Source organism: Pristiophorus japonicus, chromosome 14 (assembly GCF_044704955.1).
Source record: "Pristiophorus japonicus isolate sPriJap1 chromosome 14, sPriJap1.hap1, whole genome shotgun sequence".
NCBI classification, from domain to species: Eukaryota; Metazoa; Chordata; class Chondrichthyes; family Pristiophoridae; genus Pristiophorus; species Pristiophorus japonicus.
This window is the reverse complement of record NC_091990.1, coordinates 163,450,096-163,466,089: the sequence shown is the minus strand read 5'-3', so window position 1 is coordinate 163,466,089 and position 15,994 is coordinate 163,450,096. Positions and strand designations below refer to the sequence as shown.

General features: G+C 45.5%; 1 protein-coding gene across 1 annotated transcript in view; it reads right to left on the bottom strand.

The window, feature by feature from the left end:
- Positions 1 to 227: 227 nt before the first annotated feature.
- The window catches only part of ano9b (anoctamin 9b), a 202,344-nt gene continuing 186,577 nt past the window's right edge, over positions 228 to 15,994 (bottom strand). The window contains exons 21-25 of the mRNA XM_070898654.1: positions 14,792 to 14,939; positions 13,770 to 13,889; positions 11,408 to 11,501; positions 1,990 to 2,102; positions 228 to 419 (exon numbers count right to left, since the gene is read on the bottom strand). Of these exons, the coding sequence (XP_070754755.1) occupies positions 350 to 419; positions 1,990 to 2,102; positions 11,408 to 11,501; positions 13,770 to 13,889; positions 14,792 to 14,939 (545 nt within the window). The 3' untranslated portion in view covers positions 228 to 349. The remainder of the gene's footprint in view (positions 420 to 1,989; positions 2,103 to 11,407; positions 11,502 to 13,769; positions 13,890 to 14,791; positions 14,940 to 15,994) is intronic.

Sequence of the window (15,994 nt, the reverse complement as noted above, 5' to 3'; positions counted from 1 at the left end):
GTTGGGTACTCTTGATCTGCTGAGTTTAATTAGAAGTTGAAGCATATCAGTCTTCTGAGATGTTGTTACAAGTCAGAGTTTGGGGACTCAGTAATTAGTCAGTAAACCTGACCATGAAGAAATATGAACAATGATCAGTTTGATTTACGTGAAACTGAACAGAAAACCTGTTGTTCTTTTAGCTGCAGTTTAGATTCATGACTAAATAGGACATCCTTCAGTGGCAAGATTCAGTATAAACTATGATTTTCTTTTCTTCAAACAATATAAAAATCAACGTATTATCAACACGGTTCTCAGTCAGCCAAAACACATTAAATTCTCACTGGCAGACTTATTTTCAAAACTTTCACACAACTGTCGATCGATTTCTCCACGCATCATTGATTGAATAATCTTGGATTTCTCTTGATGGCAGCCTGAAAGAGAATTATTCTCAATAACTTCAAAAGCTTTAGACAGTCTAAGTGTTTTTTCAGATGAATCTTAAACCTTTTCCTGCAATATGAATTTTAAACCAATTGTACACTAGCGTTCCAACAGGTCCATAGTTACACAGCATACGAGCATCATACCAGGAATGTGGTTACACTGACCAGCATCACTTCGGGTCATTGTTACACCAGTACAGTCCCCACCACTTATCCTGTCCCCGGACAGCTGCCTATATCGAGCAAATAGCACTAACCATTTACCAGTCATCATCATCATAGGCAGTCCCTCAGAATCGAGGAAGACTTGCTTCCACTCTTAATATGAGTCCTTAGGTGGCTGAACAGTCCAATACGAGAACCTCAGTCTCTGTCACAGGTGGGACAGATAGTCGTTGAGGAAAGGGGTGAGTGGGACTAGTTTGCCGCACGCTCTTTCCGCAGCCTGCGCTTGATTTCTGCATGCTCTCAATGATGAGACTCGAGCTCAGCACCCTCCTGGATGCACTTCCTCCACCTTTTACCAGTACCGGAGGCGTCAATTACAAAGGCGTAACTTAAAGGTATTAAGCAATCTCGTAATTTCTGGCAGTTCAAGCAACTTTTCGGTCACCATCATTTACCATCCACTGTTGCTTGCCCTGCAGTACTGTTTTAATGTGCAGTTATTTGAATCATCCCCTTATTAAGTGCTAATTAAGTATAAATGCGCAAATGCGGCTGCAGTGGTTCAGGAACTTTGAAATTGACCAGTGCAGGGATATTTTATTTTTATTACATTATGTAAAGTGGTTACTGCTGAGTGGAATTAAGACTGTGTAGTCGGTGCTGGCATAAGTAATGTGGCTTGTAGATACATTACTACGAGGAAGCAGCATCAACAATCTTGTCTGTTTAGGGCTTTTAGAGGCCATTACTTTTGAACAGTGTTACAGTACATCTAATTTTATTAGCGCTAGCGCATTGTACTCTGGTATTAGCCCTCAGCCATACTTGCACTGCACAAACACTGCCATTACCCTCTGCCATGTTTACAATGCACCAGCATCAGTGTCAACTTAGGTTGTGTTTAGGTCATGATAAAGTGCGACATCCCCACTAACACCTGGGAGTCCCTGGCCAAAGACTGCCCTAAGTGGAGGAAGTGCATCCGGGAGGGCGCTGAGCACCTCGAGATTCGTCGCCGAGAGCATGCAGAAATCAAGCGCAGGCAGCGGAAGGAGCATGCGGCAAATCGGACTCTCCCACTCCCTCCCCCCCACACCCTTTCCTTCAACCACTATCTGTCCCACCTGTGACAGAGACTGTGGTTATCGTATTGGACTGTACAGCCACCTAAGAACTCATGCTAAGAGTGGAAGCAAGTCTTCCTCAATTCCGAGGGACTGCCTATGATGATGATATGGTCGTGTTTACACTGCACCAGCACTGGTGCAGTATCACATGGAGACATGTTCACACAGTTTTAATTACATGCTCCCTGGAAGTTAAACAGATGACTCTTGTGGGATATCTATGGATTTGGGCTCCATTTAGTATCAGTGTAGCACAAACTTACCCCAATTCCTTCCGTAGGCGTTCATATGTATTCCGTAGATTTTCATTTTCCACTGACACTGGCACATCAGGGACAAACCAAGCTGTAAGGTATTTGATGCAAACAACAACGTTCTGAAATAGAAATGAAAACAGTTGTTTGATTCAACATTCTTATTATGCTTCTCCAGCAAACTACCTCACTTCAATAAGATTAATTCTATAATATCCGATAATATTTAATCCCTCAAATTATATTTAGTTCATGGAAATCAATAGTATTACTGTGTAATAAGCACCATATAGAATCATAATGGTTACAGCACAGGAGGAGACAATTCGGCCCATCAAGCCCGTGCCGACTCTCTGCAAGAGTATTTCAGTTTAGTCGCATTCCCCCGCCCTTTCCTCGTAGCCCTGAAATTTTTTTCCTTCAGATACTTACTTATCCAATTCCCTTTTGAAAGCCATGATTGTGTCTACCTCCACAACCCTCTCGGGCAGTGCATTCCAGATCCTAACCACTCGCTGGTTAAAAAAAAAAGTTTTTCCTCGTGTCTCCTTTGGTTCTTGTGCCAATCACCTTCCACTAATGGGAACAGTTTCTCGCTACTCTGTCTAGACCCTCATCATTTTGAACACCTCTATCATATCTCCTCTCAACCTTCTCTGCTCCAAGGAGAACAACCCCAGCTTCCCCAGTCCATCCACGTAAATGAAATTTCTCATCCCTGGAACCATTCTTGTAAATCTTTTCTGCACACTCTCTAAGATCTTCACATCCTTCCTAAAGTACGTGCCCAGAATTGTCACAATACTCCAGTTGAGGTCGAACCAGTGTTTTATAATGGTTCATCAGAACTTCCTTGCTTTTGTATTCTATGGGGTCGCAATTGCCCACCAGCTGGAAACGGGGCGCACCTACTCTGTTTCTGTTGATTGTACCGGCGATGGATGCGGTGTCCTCTTGAATAAAATTCCACTCTTTGGCTTTTTTCCCGGCGGACCAGAAGTCGGTCATAGTGGGGCGGTAAACAGAAGTTCTGAATCTTGAGGGGCAGAGTGGCTGCCGCTGTCAGTCATCATCCCGGCGCCACGACACCATGTCACTCCTTAAAGGGGAGAGCCTGTGCAATGGTTTAAGTTTGGTCCACTGGGGCAGGGCCTGCCACCCAAGAGGGGGTGCCAGGCTGCCTGTTAGCGGCACGGCTGAACCCGGGGGCATAATTATCGGCCCGACATGGCAGTCGGCCGACAAAAAATAAAACGTGGCGGCACCGGCAGTAGGTCCTCCCCTTTAATGGGAGCTGCTCCACCATTTTACAAGGACTGCAGCCTCACTGCACCGGCAGAAAAAGTGCAGCTTTGGCACCGCTCGGCGAGGGCAAGATTTTTTCGGCAGAATTTCGTCATTGTGGGGGGAACATTAGCAGTGCACGCGCTGATAACGCACTTGGGATGGATCGGCAGCAGCAGAGAGGGGGGGGGGTGGGGGGGGCGGTGGAGAGGGAGGGAGGGAGCGGGTCTCCGTCGGGATACCGCAGGAGCGGAATTTTCAAAATGGCGGTTATTACACACAAAATGAGCAGCCATTCCACTCTGCAGTGTGGCCGCCAATTTCCGGCGGTAACAGGACTTAAGGGAAGGAGCAATTTCAGCTCCTATGCCTCTATTTCTGAAGCCCAAGATCCTGTATGCTTTTTTAACCGCTTTCTCAACCTGCCCTGTCACCTTCAACGATTTGTATAAATATACCCTCTGTTATGTATGTGGACTTATATTTACTCTGTACAGCCACCAGAGGGCTCATTCCCTGGAGTACTAAGGGATCCCATAATCCCTTGGGAGCACAGGTATTTAAGAAGGCTTCACAGGTTGGAGAGGCACTCTGGAGACCTGCAATAAAAGACTAAGGTCATACTTTACTTTGAGCTCACAGTGTTCAGTCTGACTCTTTCTCCATACACAATAATGTATGTAACCCTTGGCAACCTGTATCACTCCACCACCAGAGGGCCTACCTGTTGGAGTCCCAAGGGAACCCAGCATCCCTTGGAAGCACTGTATATCAGCAGGCCTCCCACACTGTACCAGCACTCTGGAGTTTAACTAAAGTAGCTAAGGTCACACTTACTCATTGCATACAGTACTCAGTTGTATCCTTTATTATGAGCGTAACAATTGGCAACTAGGAAACGAACAACCACACGAAAATGCAAAGAATGTTGGTATCCTGGAGAAATTCTCAAAAGGGGACGATTGGGAGGCCTTCGTGGAGTGATTCGACCAACACTTCGTGGCCAACGAGCTGGAAGGGGACGAGAACGCTGCCAAACGAAGGGCGATCTTCCTTACCGTCTGTGGAGCAACAACCTATGGCCTCATGAAGAATCTTCTAGCTCCGGTAAAACCAACAACCAAATTCTACGAAGAATTGTGTACGCTGGTTCGGGAGCACCTAAATCTGAAGGAAAGTGTTTTGATGGCGAGGTATCGGTTCTACACGTGTCAACGGTCGGAAGGCCAGGAAGTGGCGAGCTATGTCGCCAAACCAAGGCGCCTTGCAAGACATTGCGAATTCGATGGATTCCTTGACCAATGCTAAGAGACTTTTTTGTGCTTAGCATTGGCCATGAGGTTATCCTTCGCAAACTATTGACTGTTGAAACACCGAATCTGAGCAAAGCCATAACGATAGCCCAGGCATTTATGACCACCAGCGATAACACTAAACAAATTTGTCAGCATAAAGAGGTTTCAGCTAGTACTGTACCCATTCACACCAAGCTAAGAACTTACACCCAAGAGCTGATCCCTGTAATTGGCAGCGCAGAAGTAAAAGTCTCCTTTGATGGAGCAGTGCACGAACTCCCACTTTGGATCATGCCAGGGGATGGCCCCACACTGTTCGGCAGAAGCTGGCTGGGAAAAATCCGCTGGAACTGGGATGATATCCGACCGCTTTCGTCCGTTGGCGACGCCTCATGCCCAGGTTCTGAGCAGGTTCCCATCATTGTTTGAGCCAGGCAGTGGAAGTTTCTCGGGGGCAAAGGTGCAGATCCACTTGGTTCCCGGTACACGACCCATCCACCACAAGGCACGGTATATGATGCGAGAGAAAGTGGAAATTGAGCTGGACAGGTTGCAGCGAGAAGGCATCATCGTGCCGGTGGAGTTCAACAAGTGGGCCAGTCTGATTGTCCCGGATCTCAAAGGTGACGGCACGGTCAGAATTTGTGAGGACTATAAAGTAACGATTAACCGTTTTTCGCTACAGAGCCAGTACCCGCTACCCAAGGCAGACGATCTATTTGTGACCTTGGCTGGAGGAAAAACATTCACCAAGTTGGACCTGACCTCGGCCTACATGACGCAGGAGCTGGAGGAATCTTCGAAAGGCCTCACCTGCATCAACACGCACAAAGGTCTGTTCATCTATAACAGCTGCCCGTTTGGGATTCGTTTGGCCGTGGCAATTTTCCAACGGAACATGGAGAGCCAGCTAAAATCGGTTCCACGCACCGTGGTTTTCCAGGATGACATACTGGTCACAGGTCAGGACACCATTGAACACTTGAAAAATCTGGAAGAGGTTCTAAGTCGGCTAGATCACGTAGGACTCAGGTTGAAACGCTCGAAGTGTGATTTCCTGGCGCCAGAGGTCGAGTTCTTAGGAAGAAGAATTGCGGCAGACGGCATCAGACCCACCGACGTCAAGACGGAGGCCATCAAGAACACACCGAGACCACAGAACGTGATAGAGCTGCGGTCGTTCCTGGGACTCCTCAACTAGTTCGGTAATTTCCTACCCAGGTTAAGCACCTTGCTAGAACCCCTACATGTGCTACTGCACAAGGGAGATGGCTGGGTATGAGGGAATTCACAAGAGGCTGCTTTTGTCAAACAAACTGCTTGTTCTGTATAACCCGTGTAAACGATTAGTGCTAGCTTGCGATGCGTCGTCATATGGGGTTGGGTATGTATTACAACAGGCTAACGAATCAGGAACATTGCAATCGGTCGCCTAAGCATCCAGGAGTCTGTCCAACGCCGAAAGGGCTTACAGCACGATTGAAAAAGAAGCTCTGGCGTGCGTTTACGGGATGAAAAATATGTACCAGTATCTGGTTGGTCTCAAGTTTGAGCTAGAAACTGACCATAAGCCGCTCAAAGCTATTCTCAGAGAGCAAAGGGATTAACACCAATGCCTCTGCCCGCATCCAAAGATGATGCTCACACTGTCAGCATATGACTATGTAATTCGCCACAGACCAGGTATAGAGAACTGCGCTGATTCTCTCAGTCGGCTACCATTGCCCACCACCGGGGTGGAAATGGCACAGCCTGCAGACTTGCTCTTGGTGATGGATGCATTCGAAAATGAAAAGTCACCCGTTACGGTCCACCAGATCAGGACCTGGACCAACCAGGATCCTTTACTATCCCTGGTTAAAAAAAACTGTCCTCCATGGGAGCTGGTTCAGCGTCCCAGCAGAGATGCAAGAAGAGATCAGGCCGTTCCAGAGGTGCAAAGACGAAATATCCTTACAGGCGGACTGTTTTTTGTGGGGTAATCACGTGGTCTTGCCCAAGAAAGGCAGAGAAACGTTCATACGCGACCTGCACAGTACCCATCCAGGCATAGTAATGATGAAAGCCATAGCCATATCCCATGTGTGGTGGCCCAGCATCAACTCAGATTTAGAGTCATGTGTGCGCCAGTGCAACACTTGCTCTCAATTGAGCAATGCACCCAGAGAGGCACTGCTAAGTTTGTGGTCGTGGCCCTCCAAACCGTGGTCTAGGATCGACATTGACTTTGCGGGCCCATTTCTAGGCAAAATGTTCTTGGTTGTTGTGAATGCTTCTTCAAAATTGATTGAATGTGTGATAATGTCTGTAAGCACGTCCACCGCCACCATCAAAAGCCTACGAGCCATGTTTGCCACACATGGCCTGCCGGATGTCCTGGTCAGCCACAATGGGCCGTGTTTCACCAGTGGTGAATTTGTGACCCGCAATGGGATCAAGCACGTCACATCTGCCCTGTTCAAGCCTGCATCCAACGGCCAGGCAGAACGGGCAGTTCAAACCATCAAGCAAAGCTTGAAATGCGTGTCGGAAGGCTCCCTGCAGACCCGTCTGTCCCGAATCCTGCTCAGCTACCGCACCAGACCCCACTCACTCACCAGGGTTCCCCCAGCCGAAAAGGGCGCTCTAAACAAGGCTCTGTATTGTCCACTCCGATCTCCATGATCGCGTTGAGGGCAGGCGGCATCAACAAAGCATGTACCATGATCGCACTTACTTGTCACGCGATATTGAAGTCAATGACCCTGTGTTTGTACTCAACTATGGACATGGTCCCAAATGGCTTGCTGGCATGGTCATAGCCAAAGAAGGGAGTAGGGTGTTTCAAGTCAAATTGGCCAATGGACTAATGTGTAGAAAGCATTTGGAGCAAGCCAAATTGCGGTTCACAGACAGCCACGAGCAACCCGAAGAGGACACCACCAATTTTGACCCTCCAACACACACACACACACACACACACACACAAAGTGGCAACCGACATCACAGTTGACCATAAAGCCGAACTCACCATCCCCAGCAGCCCGGCAAGGCCAGCTGCCCAGCGAAGAACCAACCAACTCATCCACACCCGCATTTGTACCATAAGAACATAAGAACATAAGAATTAAGAACAGGAGTAGGCTATCTAGCCCCCCTTTTGGAAATCTAAATACACCACATCCATCGGTACATCTCTATCCACCATGCTCGTTATATCTTCAAAGAATTCCAGTAAATTAGTTAAACATGATTTCCCCTTCATGAATCCATGTTACTTCTGCTTGATTGCATTATTCCTATCTAGATGTCCTGCTATTTCTTCCTTAATGATAGCTTCAAGCAGTTTCCCCACTACAGATGTTAAACTAACCGGTCTATAGTTACCTGCCTTTTGTCTGCCCCCTTTTTTAAACAGAGGTGTTACATTAGCTGCTTTCCAACCCGCTGGTACCTCCCCAGAGTCCAGAGAATTTTGGTAGATTATAACGAATGCATCTGCTATAACTTCCGCCACCTCTTTTAATAACCTGGGATGCATTTCATCAGGATCAGGGGACTTGTCTACCTTGAGTCCCATTAGCCTGTCCAGCACTACCCCCCTAGTGATAGTGATTATCTCAAGGTCCTCCCTTCCCACATTCCCATGACCAGCAATTTTTGGCATGGTTTTTGTGTCTTCCACTGTGAAGACCGAAGCAAAATAATTGTTTAAGGTCTCAGCCATTTCCACATTTCCCATTATTAAATCCCCCTTCTCATCTTCTAAGGGACCAACATTTACTTTAGTCACTCTCTTCCGTTTTATATATCGGTAAAAGCTTTTACTATCTGTTTTTAAGTTTTGCGCAAGTTTACTTTCTTAATCTATCTTTCCTTTCTTTATTGCTTTCTTAGTCATTCTTTGCTGTCATTTAAAATTTTCCCAATCTTCTAGTTTCCCACTAACTTTGGCCACCTTATACGCATTGGTTTTTAATTTGATACTCTCCTTTATTTCCTTGGTTATCCATGGCTGGTTATCCCTTCTTTTGCCACCCTCCTTTTTCACTGGAATATATTTTTGTTGAGCACTATGAAAGAGCTCCTTAAAAGTCCTCCACTGTTCCTCAATTGTGCCACCGTTTAGTCTGTGTTCCCAGTCTACTTTAGCCAACTCTGCCCTCATCCCACTGTAGTCCCCTTTAAACGAGCATAGTACGCTCGTTTGAGACACTACTTCCTCACCCTCAATCTGTATTACAAATTCAATCATACTGTGATCACTCATTCCGAGAGGATCTTTTACTTGGAGATCGTTTATTATTCCTGACTCATTACACAGGACCAGATCTAAGATAGCTTGCTCCCTTGTAGGTTCTGTAACATACTGTTCTAAGAAACAATCCCGTATGCATTCTATGAATTCCTGCTCCAGGCTACCCCGTGCGATTTGATTTGGCCAATCGATATGTAGGTTAAAATCCCCCATGATTACTGCCGTTCCTTTTTCACATGCCTCCATTATTCCCTTGATTATTGTCCGCCCCACCGTGAAGTTATTATTTGGGGGCCTATAAACTACGCCCACCAGTGACTTTTTTCCCCTTACTATCTCTAATCTCCACCCACAATGATTCAACATTTTGTTCATTAGAGCCAATATCATCTCTCACAACTGCCCTGATATCATCCTTTATTAACAAAGCTACCCCACCTCCTTTCCCTTCTTGTCTATCCTTCCGAATTGTCAGATACCCCTGTATGTTTAATTCCCAGTCTTGGCCACCCTGCAACCACGTTTCTGTAATGGCCACCAAATCATACCCATTTGTAATGATTTGTGCCGTCAACTCATTTACTTTATTTCGAATGCTGCGTTCGTTTAGGTAGAGTGTTTTAATACTAGTTTTTAAACCATGATTTTTAGTTTTGACCCCTCCTGCAGCCCCTTTATATTCATACATATTGTCCCTTCCTATCACCTTGCGGTTTACACTGACTCCAGTGCTACCCTGCTCTGTTGCCTCCTGCCTTTTGCATTCTTTCTTGGGGTCCTGTTCATTTGAGCTCTCACCCACTCTAACTAGCTCAGAGCCCTCTCCAGGGTTCCGAATACTCCTTGCATTGAGGCACCGAGCTTTCAGGCTTGCCTTTTTATTACACTTTGACCCTTTAGAATTTTGCTGTTTTTTGCCTTGGGTTTCTCTGCCCTCCACTTTTACTCATCTCCTTTCTGTCATTTGCTTCTGTCTCCATTTTGTTTCCCTCTGTCTCCCTGCATTGGTTCCCATCCCCCTGCCATATTAGTTTAACTCCTCCCCAACAGCACTAGCAAACACTCCCCCTAGGTGCAGACCGTCCAGTTTGTACTGGTCCCACCTCCCCCAGAACCGGTTCCAATGCCCCAGGAATTTGAATCCCTCCCTGCCTCACCACTGCTCAAGCCACGTATTCATCTGAGCTATCCTGCGATTCCTACTCTGACTAGCACGTGGCACTGGTAGCAATCCCGAGATTACTACTTTTGAGGTCCTACTTTTTAATTTAGCTCCTAGCTCCTTAAATTCGTCTCGTAGGACCTCATCCCTTTTTTTTTACCTATATCGTTGGTACCTATATGCACCACGACAACTGGCTGTCCACTCTCCCTTTTCAGAATGTCCTGCACCCGCTCCGAGACATCCTTGACCCTTGCACCAGGGAGGCAACATACCATCCTGGAGTCTCGGTTGCGGCTCGGTACCGAGACGATCGACAAGGGAGCGAAAAGCCCCAGATCGTCTCACCCTGTAAATAAGTGTACTATTGATTTTGGGAGGGAGTGATGTATGTAACCCTTAGCAACCTGTATCACACCACCACCAGAGGGCCTACCTGTTGGAGTCCCAAGGAATCCCAGCATCCCTTGGGAGCACTGTATATAAGCAGGCCACCCACGTGGTACTTGCACTTTAGCTCTCATTAAAGGAGCTAAGGTTACACTTACTCATTGCATACAGTATTCAATTGTATCCTTTATTATGTGCGTAACATCCCCAGGGTCTCTCTCTTCATCCACCATCTTTAGAATTGTACCCTTTAGTTTATATTGTCTCTCTTTGTTCTTCCTACCAAAATGTAATATTTCGCATTTTTCTGCGTTAAATTTCATCTGCCACGTGTCCGCCCATTCCACTAGCCTGTCTATGTCCTTTTGAAGGCTATCACCATTCTCCTCGCTGTTCACTATACTTCCAAGTTTTGTGCCATCTGCAAATTTTGAAATTGTTCCCTGTACACCCACATCCAAGTCATTAATATATATCAAGAAAAGCAGTGGTCCCTGTACCGAACCCTGGGGAACACCACTGTATACCTTCCTTCAGTCCGAAAAACAACCGTTCACCACTATTCTCTGTTCCCTGTCACTTAAGCCAATTTAGTATCCATGCTGCCACTGTCCCTTCTATTCCATATTCTACAACTTCATCAAATGCCTTTTGGAAGTCCATGTGCACCACATCAATCGCATTGCCCTCATCAACCCTCTCTGTTACCTCATCAAAAACATCAGTCAAGTTAATTAAGCACGAATTGTCTTTAGCAAATCTGTGCTGGCTTTCCTTAATTAATCCACTCTTGTCCAAGTGACTATTACTTTTGTCCCAGATTATTGTTTCGAAAAGCTTCCCCACTACGAGGTTAAACTGACTGGCCTGTAGTTGCTAGGTTTATCCTTACACCCTTTTTTGAACAAGGGTGCAACATTTGCAGTTCTCCAGTCCTCTGTCACCACCCCTGTATCTATGAAGGATTGGAAGATTATGACCAGTACCTCTGCAATATGACCAGGGGAGAGCCAGAATTTATCACCGTGTAACTGTACAGAGAAGCGCTAGCATATTTACCTCAAATACAACAAGAAAGGCCAAACGAGCAGCAAAAATGTGCCAGAACTGGATTGAATATTCATAGTCACCAGCACTTCTGTAATCGCGATACCTGAGGAGGAGACACAGTATAAGCAAACTCAAAACCTGTGAGCCGAAGCAGTCAGAAGTATCAAATAAATTCCTGAGAAACATTATGACCCAACAGGCCAGGAATCCTGGCAATTACACTTGAGATCGCACCTGCCATTGACCTCTGCTACCTGTCGACCCGCTCTGTAAATGGAATGAAAAGCTCACTGAAATCTGAGAGATCTTCAGGGGTTAAAGCTGCATCCTGTGGCTGGGCCCTCAGTTGGGATACCTGTGCCAACCCAATTCTGGGTTCTTTGACGGCTGATATTGTAGAGAGTCCCCAGCCCCGACCTCTCCTACATTGATGGCCATGTCAAAGCTGGGGGAAAATTCTAACCCCCAACAGACCATTGTAGATAGCAAGACGCTAGGTAGGGACCTGGCGTATCCAGCATACTTTCTCCAAAGTTATGGCTGGAGTACACCTAAAGGACCTGTCTACAATATATAATATTCACATTTCCAGTGCAGCAAATCATCAGGCTTACTTTGATGGCATCTCCCTGCCACGTGATATCTGCCACCAAGAAGGTCGAGCTGCAATAATGTGTGAACAACATTACCTTCAAATTATTCACCAAGTCACATACCATCCTAGCTTAGACATGTGTCCCATTCCTTCATCGTCACTGGGTCAGTTTCCAAGAATTTCCTGCCTAAACTACTGTGGCTGCACCATCACCACAAAGACTGCAGCCATGCAAGAAGGCAGCTCACCACTATCTTCTCAGGTCAACTAGGGAGGACCAACATCATTTGCATTCAAAGAACAAAAGTCCTAGAGGTGGCAACGGGCCTTTTTCTGAAGGGCAATTTCCCCCCTGAGATGTTTCTCTTTTGTCTCAGTGACCAAACTTGAATGCAGTACTCAAGATGCAATGTTTACCAAAGCACTATACAGTTTCAGTATGATGGCTTCAGACTTGTACTCTATTGATTTAATAATATAGCTCAGGAGTTGCTAGCTGAGTTGATTGCTGCTCCACAATGAATAAACTTTACTGTCATTCTCAAACCTCTTTTTTGCCTGTTTGTAGCAAATTCAACACAATTTAGTACTTATGTATTAAAACTTACGGCCCCGAACTTGGTGGAAACTAAGTTCCGCCCAAAGGGTTGCTGAGATACCTGATGGTACTTTGGGCGGGAGTTTTGTGGAAAAGTCCAGGAAAGATTGCCCGGTGGCAAAAAAACGACTTACGCCATCAATCTGGGCGGGAGCTCCCAATCTCGGCGCCAAATGCCATCCTCGGCAAAGTACCGCCGAGGATTGAGTCGAGCCGGGGGAAGGGGAACATGTAAAATTTTTAATTTTCAAAAAGAATACTGCAAAGCTTTCAGGGGACCCCCATCCACCTGAAGCACTGCAAAAATAAAAGAAAAGAAGTTTACTAACCTTTTTCTGCAGGTCTTCTTACTTACCGTTGAGGTTAGACCTGCCTCCACACTGTGGTCCTTCCCCCTGCTGCACTGGACTCCCGCCTGCACCAAGCTGTCAGCTCGGCGGGCGGGAGGACACTTCTGTGAGTTGCACGTCAACGGGTGGTCCCCAGCGGTCTTCCCTCCCCCAAACTCGCTCAGAGGGGAGACCGCCCAGAAAACTTGGCGGCAGCGGGCGGCAAGTTCAGCCCTGAAGTGTTTGTTCTCATGTGTAATTACACTTTCATTTATCCATAATTATTTTTTTCTGCCTTTTCAGCCCATTTAGAAATTTTGTCTACGTCTTTGTAAATTTCTTGGCTTCCCCATCCCTACTTTCGTATCATCTATGAATTTACCCAACCTACATTCTCTCATCCTACAGGATACTCACAGATTGAAGAGTAAACTAAATCTGATGGTTCAGCTTTAAAAGGCACTGTCTACTGTGAAACCAAGCCACACAGACCAGGAAGGTATCCGGTTCGATCCCTGCTGAATTAATTGAGCTCAGCAAAGGTTCTTGTTCTTGATCATTTATGCATTTACTCATGCTGCAAAGAGCAAATGTGTGAATATTGAGTGAGGACAGGATGAGACATAGCTGTGTGCACTCTGCAGTCTAATAGATTGCAACACTTTGCTTATGCTTACGCATGCAAGATGCCCACATGAACAAGGTACCTGGAGGGTGTCTGGGGTCATGAAACGATACCTCAGCATGAGTCGAGTTTCAGAAGATAAGGAAAGAGATTAGTAAAAAGAGGACACGAAACCTAATGGATATTAGTATACATAGGGATAAAAAGGCCTGACAATATTATACCTGCAATAGGTTACTTGGAATCCCAGTGACTCTGACCCATTGTCCTTCAGAAGCATTCTACTCCCATAGTCTGTCACGTAGAACACAGAGAGGCTGCTATTAACGTACCCAGTCAAACAGCTGAAAGATAAATAATTATAAGTCAACAGTACAGCTAGGATTTGAAGGAAAGTTGTGCATCAGTACAATATATATTCACCTAGATCATTTCCCTCCAAAAATCTGAACCGCAATCCCACATCAATTTATTTGATGTATGTATCCAAAATGATGCATCCATGTTTCATGGAGAGCTAAGGATGTACTGCTCAGGCAACTCAATCCTTGCAGTCGAAACCACTGTGCATCTCGGATTTCATAAGAACATAAGAAATAGGAGCAGGAGTAGGCCAGACGGCCCTCAAGCCTGCTCCGCCATTTAATACGATCATGGCTGATCATCGATCTCAACTCCACTTTCCCACCTGATCTCCATATCCCTTGATTCCCCTAGAGTCCAAAATCTATCGATCTCAGTCTTGAATATACTCAAAGACTCAGCATCCATAGCCCTCTGGGGCAGAGAATTTCAAGGATTCACAATTCTCTGAGAGAAGAAATTCCTCCTCATCTTGGTCTTAAATGTTCTACCCATTATCCTGGGACTGTGCCCCGTGTTCTAGACACTCCAGCCAGGGACAACTACTTCTCAGCATCTACTCTGTCAATTCCCACTGTCTGTATTCATTTCAGTGGGAAGAGTGACTACATGTCAGAGGAATTGGTTTTCAATAAGGTCTCGGGGAGGGGAGAATGCACTTTTAGTATCAACAAGTATCTAATTCCCCATGTCTGGGCAATCAGAAATTGGATTTGAATCCTAGTGCTGGCCCATGTTTTGGATGATTTTATGACACTATACTTTCAGCCCTATACAACACAGCTATATAAATATGCTCTCTATTTCTATGCCTTGACAAATGATTGGCAAATAGATCATAAAGTACAGCACAAAGTTTCTATAATTCATGTTTCGTACTCACTCATCGTTTGAACTGCGTCCTCCTGCACATGGCCCATATCCATACTTGTAAACCAGTCGAGGGATAAAATCTGAGGTGATCGAGATCACCAACCCATTACCAATGACAGCCAGAACGCCAAGTGCCTCCAGCAGCCGTACCCATATACCTGGAACGCAGACACGCAGTCATTGTCTTGCTTTCACAAACTCAGTGCCCTGAGGTTTTATGTACAATTTCTCCTCTTCCCTCTTCTTGAAGGTTTCTTTGTGACTGGCCTATGCTTCCAAGTTCCACGCTTCTGTTGAGCAACCGCATCCCATTCTGATTGTTTATGATGGGTTTAATTGTATCACACACACATAGTGAGGTCAGACGTTGTTGTCAGGTTAGGTGAGGTGATCATGTAATGAAATAATTGAACCTGGACCACAGGCTAGACAACTGGATCCTGACCATTCTGCCAGGGAACTCCACCCCAGAACACGAGGTTAGGGAACTTGTATCTGGACCATGGGGCAAAAGATGTATGGCAGATCATAACATCAAGAACCTCCCTCAACTAATCAATGGTGAATAAAATAGAGATAACATATCTGAAAATAATAGTTTGAATGCCTTGCTTTATATAGTCTGTGTTGAGGAACAGACCAAACATTTTTTTTAAAAAAGCTCCATGAAAGATGAAATCTTTATTGATATTTTTACAAAACTTTATATTCCATCTCACTCTCTAAGCCCTAACTTCAATCTCACCATACTTTTTAGAACAGCATCCAACACTGTACCAAATTGAATCACGTTGCATGCCACACTCGGTCTCTGACTACAAATGTGCCAGTAAGACCTACTTAACATTGAGCAGCCAAGCTATGAGGTCAAGGAACTCTCAATGACAGCAATAAATTAAATCTATGGCCAAAATTTCAAATTTGCAGAATCTGCAATCAATTCCACTTCTGGAGGGAGGGATTTAAACTTTAAAGAGATTTGCAACTGCCCTTACAAACATACGTGCATCCAGTACAAAAGCAAAATACTGCAGATGCTTGAAATCTGAAATAAAAACAGAAAATGCTGGAAATACTCAGGTCAGGCAGCATCTGTGGAGAGAGAAACAGAAGGTAATCGACCTGAAACGTTAGCTGTTTCTCTCTCCACAGAGGCTGCCTGACCTGCTGAGTATTTCCAGCGTTTTCTGTTTTTACTTGCACCCAGTGTTGC